Here is a 10,577-nt window from a genome sequence, read left to right on the forward strand (position 1 = left end):
TATGTGCACAAGTTCCTTCTCAAACCAGGCCTATTGTCCTGACTATCATTTATTTGTACAGTCATTTCCCCTGTCTCCTCTTATCAGATTATAATCACTTCAGGGCACAATGTCTCCCTTATCTTTGCAGAACCACTTAACTCAGGTGATTTTCAAACCTGGCTGTGCATTCAAGTCATTGCTAATTTAGCTTCCCCCACAGACATTCTGATTTAATTGATCTGAGAGGAAAGCCTTTAAGGTCTCACCAGATGATTCTAATATGCAGCCAAATTTGAGACCGATGTTTCATATATTGTAAGAACGCAGAACGAGTTAGATAAACTGAGTTGAATACTAAAACTGGTCCTGTGAGGTTTGGAAAGCACGTGTCTCACGTCTTATAGAAGCTGCGTCTAATGTAGTATCAAACTTAAAAATAAATGATACAGAATAAATAAATGTGTCTAACTGCATTGCCTGGAACTTTACCCTGGAGGCTAGTTCATTCTGGTTCAGATCCAAAAATGTAGGTCAATAACTCTAGGACTGGAGTTGACCTTCATTTTGGGCATCACAGAGGGGCCCTTTAAGGTGAAACCTCTGATGCTACTCTTGAATTGATGTGTAGACCAGGATATGTCTAAAATAACCTAAATCTTAGGCCAGGTGCAGTGGCTCATACCTATAATCCTAGCATTCTGGGAGGCTGAGGCAGGTGGATTGCTTGAGCTCAGAGTTCAAGATCAACCTGAGCACGAACGAGACTCCCATCTCTACTAATATTAGAAAAACTAGCCAGGTGTGGTGATATGCACCTGTAGTGCCAGCTACTCAGGAGTCTGAGACAGGAGTGTACTTGAACCCAAGAGTGTGAGGTTGTTGTGAGCTATGCTGCTACCATGGCATTCTAGCCAGGCATGCTAGTCTAAAAAAAAAAAAAAAAAAAAAATCAGTAAAAATAAAGTAGATCTTAAGAATGACTGATTTATGAAAACCCTAAAGATCTTGATGTAAACTGGCTTCATAAAAATTATTTTATTCATCTGAGCCCTGACATAGGTTTTTAATCTCTGCAGCTTCATTGGGATTCGTTGTGCAAGTGGTAAACCCTAAGACAAACTAGCCACCCTGGCCCTAGCTCAGCCACCATCCTGATCAGTTGAAAAGGCAAGAGGCATGAGGAGGTGATGGACCAGAGGTCACCAGAGGCATGGTTGTTCCACAGCCTTCACTTTGCTGTAACTCCTGGTTACGGATGATGCTGTTTTGGAGACCAGAACTCTGGGGAGGGCAGAGCAGCAGCCGCCTCATGTAGAAGGTACTTGGTATTGAGTGAAGATGATGGTGATAACAGGTAGGGATTTTCACTAGGCAAGTAAAGCACTATTATTTTTCCTCTTAAAACTAGCAAAAAAAAAAAGTTACAATAATACTTTTTGATGTAAGAGCTTGAAGGTCTCATTGTGGTTAACGAGGGAGAACAAATTGGCAGTTAATTTTAAATGCATCTTGTTCAAAATGCTATTGAAAAGCTGTATTAAAATATCACCAGTTGAGTTTATCTAGTCATTGCAGATAATCCTGGGGTTTCCTTGGGTCACACTGATTTAATTCAAAGAACTATTTAATCTTTCACATTAGTAATAATGTTATAATTATACAATTCCCTTCTTCTGTGGGTTCCGGTCCATTATTTTAACAACTAGGACATGCTTCCCAAGAGAATCTTTCTAGTTAAATAAAGAAAATGTGCCATCAAACCCAGGAGTTAAAAAAGTATGCTCCAATTTAACATTGTTTTTAATTAATTTGCCTTGAGAAATTTGAAGTGACTGCTCTCCATACAATAATAGAAACATTTACCAAAAGCTTACCAAAACTCTTTCTATCATGTTTTCTCCAAAAATGAAATTGAAACTGCAACTTCTAAAAGAACACGTATCTTCGTTTGGTTGACATCTAAAGAAAAGAAATAAGCATTTGCTATTTTAAATATGTGGATGAAGCCGCTTTAAACCTTAGCAGGTGAAACCAGGAGATGATTTAATAGATTTATGTAAAACACAAATATCTACTGCTAACTTTTATCTGAAGTTAATGAGATGTAAAGGAAAAATTGAGACAAGTGTTCCCAGAGGTCATTGTCAAAATATTCGCCAACTGTTACAGCAATGGCAAAGACCAGTCCTGGCTGCCTCGTGCCCACCACTGCAGCGGCTGTGTGATCACCAAGAAGGGTGTCCAGCCCTTACCTTTTTGCTTTTCTAGTACGGCTTGTCTAATCTCTACTCTTTTTCCCCAAGTGGCTGATGTTTCTAGCAGTCAGAGATCTCCAGAGCAAAAGCCAAGCAAATCTGTCTTGTCAGTTGTAATTGAGTGTGAATTGGTTTAATGACACCCCCACCCCCCACAAAACAGTTTTTAATGTTGAAAGTGTTTGGAGTGATAACAAACTGAAAGCCATTCACCCCTCTCTTTGTACACAGATGTGCTCAGCTTTCTTCATTGCATCCCCAGTAAGCACAGAGGCGAATGCTACTGTGCGTGGACAGAGCCTAATCATGAGTCCACTTATGTCCACAGCCAGGTTTAGTCTCTTCTCAGATCAAATATTCCTTCATCTCGGATAATACTAATAAACATTAACTTTCCATTTTGCAGACGTATACCACTTCCCTTGTCATCAATGCTAATAATGACAAAAATGATTTTAAAGAGGGGGAAAAAAGAATGCCACAGAAAGGGAAAGAAAGGCTACTCTGATAACCAGATTATTTTAAACTAAATAAAAATTTATCCCTTTTTGTGTTCTCACTCAAGTCAATGGAACAGCAAAGACAATTCAATATTAATATAATAATATTTAAATACTAGAGATGTTTTGAGAAGTGTTTTAAACTTGTGTTCTTAAAAAACTCTCCTTTTAAATGGAATCTTGGCGTTTTATCTGTATAACGTTAGAAAATTATTTGGGGGATGGTCATATGTATAAAAAAAAGCAAGAATAAAAGGATAACTCTTCTGTTTTCACATTATTAACTTACCCTACTGATGCTGCACCTAAAAAATGCTGGCTAGTAGACAACTGGACTGAAATTCTGCCACTCGGTAAGTTTTCACTTAGCAAATAGGAATTCTCACCAATCTGAAAGTAAAGAAAAATTCCATTAAAATTGCCTTCCTATAGAAGCAGCAGACAAGGGAACAACAGTTACAATTAAACCTATTGAAAGCTTAGTAATCATAATGTAGATGGAGTTCTCTGCTCCTGTTATTCATGAAGATGGGTCTGGAGTGCATCCCTGTATACCCTAATCTGCCAAAGCCATGCTGTGATGTCAACCAGTTTGAGATGTAGAAAATCCCCGTCCCTTCCTTGACCACTGGCTCTGGCTCTTGCTCATCTCAGTGCTCCCCGGATTCGTACAGGGGGTCCATGCTCTGGGGAACAAGGCACCCTGATTCCTACCACCTGGTACACTCAGCATTACGACAATATGACAAGATTTGTTCCAGGGAACAACTCTCCAGTTTAAGAGGACAAATTTAATAAGGTTACAAGGGACTTTTGCTATTTATCCCTGTTTTTTTGAGCCTGGCAGCTGCTTTAGCAACAGAACAAACCCCTGATTTTGGACGTGGGGCCCCAAACAACCTACAAAACAAAACAAAATGGATGAGGGATTGAGGTCAGGCCTACTGTCAAGGGTTTTCTCACCTTATTTTTTACTTTTTCTTTAGTCTTACAGGATTCCAATGCAGTGTGTCTAAATGTTTTTCTTACTTTTTCACAGCTTTGAGCTTGAGGTGGCTGCAAAATAGCAGGTCTGAGAACATGTTCAGAATGTTTCATGGGAGCTTTAAAAAATGGAATTAAAAGATCAGTGTATTTGTAATGAAATACTCCTTTCCTATTTCTAGGGAATATAATGCTTATTTTCTAAAGCCATGATTATATGAGGGACTAATGTTAACTGATCAAAGTCAAAATAGCTATTGAATTGCCTACTACTCACTCCCTGCCTAGCTTCTGGGGCTGCCTTACCAAATGTGTTCCTTCATGTTTCACCACTCTGCGCTACCTCCACACATCCCAACACACGCATAGATGAGCAGATTAAAACATAGATAATAAAATGTAAGATTTATGGCATTTTTATTTTTTTAATTTTTTATCATTTAATTTTTTTTATTAAATCATAAATGCATGGATCATATATACATTAATGCATTTATGGGGTACAATGTGCTGATTTTATATAGAATTAGGAACGCTTAAATCACACTGGTTAATATATACCTTATCTCATTTACTTAATTATTGTGTTAAGACATTTATACTCTAATAGATCTGGCATGTACCCTTGCATTATGCACCATAGGTGTGACCCCTCCATTCACCATCCCTCGATTTGACCTTCCCTCCCTTCCATCCCCCCCTCCTCATTCCTTCATCTTGGGCCATAGTTGTGATTATTCTTCATATGAAAGTGTGAGTGATTGTAAATTGGTTTCATAATAGTACTGAGTACACTGGATATTTTTTCTTCCATTCTTGAGATACTTTACTAAGTAGGATATGTTCCAGCTCCATCCATGTAAACATAAAAGAGGTAAAGTAAACTCTCCATCTTTTTTAAGGCTGCATAATATTCCATGGTGTACATATACCACAACTTATTAATCCATTCATGGGTTGATGGGCACTGTGGCTTCTTCCATGACTTGGCTACTATGAATTGAGATGCAATGAACAATCTGGTACAAATATTTTTGTTATAAAGTGATTTTTGGTCTTTTGGATATACACCTAGTAGAGGAATTGCAGGATCAAATGGCAGGTCTACTTTTAGATCCCTGAGTATTCTCCATACTTCTTTCCAAAAGGAACGTATTAGCTTGCACTCCCACCAGTAGGGCAGAAGCGTTCCCTTTTCTCCACATCCACAGATTTATGGCATTTTTAAAATAGAAGTTACATACCTTGTTGTGCACTGTTCATATCAGTATCACTGTGCACAAGAATTGATGTCATAAAAACATTGTTTTTCCTCACTGTAAGAAAAAAATATTTCAAATTTTTTAAAAAAAAATCTGAGTTTCTGCACTGTAATAATCCTGTTCCAAACTCACCAGTAGATGTCACTGTTTGCACTCATAGTGCAGTAAGCAGTGTGCATTTGCTCACTGGTTCTGCTAAAAATGGGATTGCCAGGTGAGTTCTGTTTACTTTCAGAAATCCAATTGAAAGTTAGGTCATTAATAGAAAGGGGAGCCTTTTTTGAGAATCATTAGTGTACTATGAGAAGTTCTACACATTATAAAATCTGAATTGGTAATTAACCTGTGCATTAGCATACAGCTCTTATAGAATATGATAAAACCCTTAGCAAGGTCTGCTCTCACCACTTTAATGTGTATATCTAAAGAGAGAAGTAACGTTGACCATTCTGCTAGGTTATTTTTCTTTAAGTGCGTGGGGAGGGTAAGAATGGTGGTGGCTGCAAGTATAGAATCTCTGTATGTTTCAGAGGGACCTCCTCTTGATTATAAATTGCAGAAACTGTAACCTTTGGCATTTGATTAATGGAAAAGAATTAATTCTTCAAAGTATTCTTCAAAATACTATGACATTATAAATGTTGGGGTAGAATTGGTTCTCTAACTCAAGGTCCATGAAATGGTTTTTATGATCTTTATTATTAAAAACCAACAATAATTGGGCCATATTTTTCTCCTTTCCAACACTACCTACATTCTGCGTAACATGAAATGGAATGGTGTTTACTGATATAGGTGTTCCCTTACTCATTCCTTCTTTCTTTGTGTGTGTGTGTGTCCAATAAAAAAAAATTCAAATGAATTGAAGCAGTTATCTAGATAACTTAAAGCTATCTCCTTGTTTTATGTACAAATATAACAAAATAGAACACCTTTGCCTCTGGTATTAGGATTTCTATTTCCCTTAAAGACTAGCTCATCAGTCAGGTTAGAAAGGGCCCACTGAGCTAGGAAGTATCTCTTCTGTGTCTAAAAGATGCCTGGCATAATGTTGCCCAGTCATACTTGTAATTATTAATAAAAATACAGATTAATTCAGTTAAAAACAAATTTTACTGGTAGGGAGGGATCAGCTCAAATGAAGTAAATAATTTGTATTTTTTATTTTTTAGTGTCAAACTTAATTTGAAAAAGGCAGTTGATTGTTCCGGAATAAAAATGCACAACAATAGAATCATCATTATTTAGTTATTATTTTGTTTTTAAAGACAGGATCTTGCTATGTTGCCCAGATTGCCCTTGAATTCCTGAGCTCAAGTGATCCTCCCACCTCAGCCTGCCGAATAGCTGGAACTGCACACTCATGCCACAGCACCCATTGGAAATCATCATTTTAATATGAAGAAAATCCCAACCATTTCAAATATTTTATTGTGATAAAATAGTTTTACTTAGCAAAATATTACAAATTTCAAGTAAAGAGAAGTAATGTTTTAATTAGTGAAAAGCTTTAATGGAATCCTATCCTAAACTTCAGAATATGAAGCTGAAGCTTATTATGTTATAAACTATTTATGTGGACAGTAATAAGTAAAATAAACCAAATCACTTTTACTTTATAGGGCTCCCTTATATAAAATAATGCTATTATCACACGCATGCCTTAAAAACATCAAGTTCACACTTCCTCAAGTGAACACATATAACATCTGAATTTGTGAACTTGGAATTCGTTAAGTTATTTTTCCACGCACATTTTGCTAAGGCCTCTATTTGAAATTTGTTGCTAAAATATCAGCATTTCATGAGAGCTGAGAAAGAAAACTCATCATTAAGAAGAGTGACTCTGAAAAGTCAAGAGTGGCAAACTTGAGGTTCTAGAACCTCTTTATTACCTGGCCCAGAAGGGGGGAAGGTTGGGAAGTCAGTGAAGGATGAAGATCTCATTCGCTTCTGTGACAAGGTTGACACTAAAAGCAGATTGCAAACTAAAGTCAATAAGAAAGTGGGTTTTTGTTTTAAGTTGGAGTTTTACTATTTTGGAAAATTTTATGTAACTAATTTAGAAATATTTTATTAATAAAAGGAGTGCCTCTGGTGAGGGAGATAGACTAATTTCCATGTTTCTAAAGTGCTCGTGTGTAAAGACACTCTATCAGGAATGAAGGTGACCCCAAGGAACTCACAATGGAAGAGACAGACGTACACATAGACGGCTGTATTACAAGGCAGCCGGCAATCAGACCCATTATAAAAGGAGTCACTGAAGTGCTTGAGTGTAGAAGAAAAGCAAACGAAATTACAATGTAAAAATCCTTTTAAAGGTTAGGTGCATGCCTTAAAAATGGCCATTTCACTTAATTACAAATCCAACACATGCACAAGGCAGAAGCTTCGGAAACCCAGCAAAACACAAAAGTGCAGGTGCCACGAAGGTGAAGAGAGGCACCACATCCCTTGTAATTCCACCGCTTAAGGCAGCCACTGCTAACATTGTGGCTCGTGTCCTTTTGGTAATTTTTTTTCTATGCTGATAAATGGAATTTTAAAATACTGATTCATTGTTAAATCCATTTTATAGCATGTTGTTTTCACATAACAATATATCACACTACTTACTCAGTGGGAAGAATTTTGACGTTAGCCTTTTGAAAAGTTTCTTAGTAATTTCACTATCAGAAGGAACATTCACAGCGGACAACAGTCAAGGCTGTACCTACCTTCTCGGGACTGAGAATCTGTATTATGCAAAGTAAAAGATGAAGACCGCACACGCTTTCTTGAAAAACCATTACTCTCTGCAAGAAATTGAATGGAAAGGGTGAAATGGCTGCATTAACAAAGTATCTTCAACCCACCATGTGGCAAGATAAACAGAATTTCCTTTGGTCTGCACAGATCATCTATTGATAACACATTAACTCCTGAAGCACAATTTTAAATACTGGGGTTTAGTATATTAGTTATTATAAACCTACAGGCATATTGTACTAGTATGAAACAATTAGAAATGAGTGGCTTCCACAAAAGAAAAATTGTATATGTGTCTGGGATTTTACGGAGAATGTTTCTGATGGGCTAAAGGGACAAGCAGTGGAGAATAATGAAATTTAGTCATTAACATCATTGTTCTCAGGGACCTACGTATTATCTTTCAAAACAAAAGCCAATCTATTTCCATGTTTAAAAACAAGGGAAACTAGTAATTTTTTCATAGTCTATGCCACATGCCAAGATTTATTTTCTTTGCATAAAGACCAATTTTGGAATACAGGATGTAAATCATTACCGAGTTCTGCTGCTTCATACAGGGTATCTTCTGCAGGTCTCTGGAGAGAAAAAAGCTGCTGATGAGAGTTAAATATTTTTATATCAGATTCCCACCCCGCCACTCTACAGAACTGTCAGAAGCCAGGGCCATTCAGCGCAGCCAGGACAAAACAGCTCATCTTTATTCACTAAAGCATGTAGTCAAGAAAAATCAACTTCTAATACAGTGGTTTATAATTCAATGACTACAAAATCCCTGTGGGAGTTTATTCAAATGGAGATTCTGAGGCCCTGATTCTGGAGATTCTGAAGTGGTTGGTCTAAGGTAAGGCTCTGGAACTTGCTTTTTAAACAAGGTCTTGGAGGTTGAATTTTTCTTTAGTTTGTTTTGGGATAGTAGGGTTAATTACCCACACGAGTAAGAATGACTATGAAGAAAATAATAATAAGTCAGAGTGTTACTAATCTTCTTGTCTTTGATAGCAGATGAGATTAATATGATGCTGGAAAAGCAGATGGGGTCCATGTGATCCCTTTTTAATCAAATCTCACAGTTTAGAATTTATTTTATGCCCAGTTTTAGGCTAGGTCAGTTGGGGGACCCATGACGAGCCTTAGCCCCCCTGATCTCCTTTTCAAATTACTCCAAATAAACATATTATTATAGTAAAACAGCATGTTATCCATAGCTTAAAGACAAGACCTCTGGCTTCCCATTCCAACCACATCGATGCCTGTAAATCCTGACTCTATAGATATTCTGGAGGCACTACTCTGCTTAGTGAAGAACAGCCGGATAAACCATGAAGCAATGATATCTTTTAGCACAGCTAGCTTCTTGAAATATCATTTTCTTCACCCTAGTAAAATGAAAGAAAAGTAGTTTGACCTTACCTTAAAAGTTTGCTCTCCCTTTTCAAAAACAAATATTGGTTGAGCAATGACAGATTTTTCTGTAAAAGAAAAAGAACAGTCAAGTAATCAAAGCATAATCCGACATTTCTAACACCAACTAAAAGTATTGTTTTTTATTTTCCCTGCTTTTGAATAGAATAAATCCAAGCTGTTCTACATGGATGCTGCAAAACCCATACTTGCAGATAATTTAACAGTTAATTACAGAAATAAATACTTGGAGAAAGTGATAGTATATTTCCATAAATGGATAATTCCATCAAAAGAACATACTTTAAATGTTCAAGGAAAACCAAATATAATTATCTTTCTTTAGACTCTCATCAGAACATAGTAATTAACACATTACTTTAAGAATACAAAATTTTGGCTGGGCACAGTGGCTCATGCCTGTAATCTCGGCACTCTGGCAGGCCGAGCCAGGAGGATGGCTTGCACTCAGAAGTTGAAAATGGCCTGAGCAAGAGCAAAATCCTGTCTCTACTAAAAATGGAAAAATTAGCTGGGCATTGTGGCGGGGGCCTATAGTCCCAGTGATTTGGGAGCCTAAGGTAGGAGGATCACTTGAACCCAGGAGCCGGATGTTGCTGTGAGGTGGGCTGACACCAAAGCACTCTGGCCTAGGCAATATAGTGATACTCTGTCTCAAAAAAAAAAAAAGAGAGAGAGAGAGAGAGAAAGAACAAAACATTTCAATGAGTGAAAAATCTCTTCTGGGAATAGTATTTCCACTTGGGTTGGATTTTAAAGTATTAATGGCATAGATGTACTGCCTTACATCCTTAAAATAATCCACAAATAATTCATGTTTTCTTCCCTAGAGTAGTCATATACTAAATTATAGTTTCAATATTTAGATTAAAAATAGTCTTAAACAGTGCTGTAAAGTAGGTAAAGTTTGTCTTCACCCTTGCCAGCCTTACTCATCTTTTATATTTTCCTGTCTTAGGTAAGATAATAACAGAAATCCATTCACTCTAGAATGTACACTACTGATAATAGCAATGGATGCCAGCACTCCAGAATTCTACTTAGGAGATACTTGGCAGTTAAGAGCTTGGGTTCTGGTAGGTGTTAAAATATAAGTTCCACCATTGACTGGCTATATATTATGCTTCAGGAAACTTAATGCACCTGTACCTTAAATTCTTCATCTGAAAAAAGAAAAGATTATGACAGTACTTACCTCATAGAATTTATATAAAGATTAAATGAGGTTCTTAGATGTAATTTCTTAGAATTTAACAAGGACACACAAAAAGCTTTAAAGAAAAGTGCAGGAGACACATGAAAAGAATCTTGGTAATAAGAAAACCGGGAAGGGATTGGTCTCTTGTTAAAAAGCATGAGAGCAGGGGAGGGGGGAATGGGTGGAGGGAGTGGGATTGGAGGGATCACTTCTGAGGTTT

General features: G+C 37.0%; 1 protein-coding gene across 2 annotated transcripts in view; it reads right to left on the minus strand.

Annotated features, from left to right (window-relative positions):
* Positions 1-10,577, minus strand: part of RANBP3L (RAN binding protein 3 like) — a 56,056-nt gene that overhangs the window by 10,010 nt on the left and 35,469 nt on the right. Inside the window, exons 2-9 of one of the 2 annotated variants that reach the window (XM_012807086.2) lie at positions 9,148-9,206; positions 8,273-8,312; positions 7,704-7,781; positions 6,879-6,953; positions 4,966-5,037; positions 3,701-3,840; positions 3,027-3,127; positions 1,857-1,941 (exon numbers count right to left, since the gene is read on the minus strand). In XM_012807086.2, coding sequence (XP_012662540.1) covers positions 1,857-1,941; positions 3,027-3,127; positions 3,701-3,840; positions 4,966-5,037; positions 6,879-6,953; positions 7,704-7,781; positions 8,273-8,312; positions 9,148-9,206 — 650 coding nt within the window. The remainder of the gene's footprint in view (positions 1-1,856; positions 1,942-3,026; positions 3,128-3,700; positions 3,841-4,965; positions 5,038-6,878; positions 6,954-7,703; positions 7,782-8,272; positions 8,313-9,147; positions 9,207-10,577) is intronic. The other variant, XM_023515020.1, reaches the window with a different exon arrangement.

This window comes from Otolemur garnettii, unplaced genomic scaffold (genome assembly GCF_000181295.1).
Source record: "Otolemur garnettii isolate 467f Iridium unplaced genomic scaffold, OtoGar3 scaffold00063, whole genome shotgun sequence".
Taxonomy (NCBI): Eukaryota; Metazoa; Chordata; class Mammalia; order Primates; family Galagidae; genus Otolemur; species Otolemur garnettii.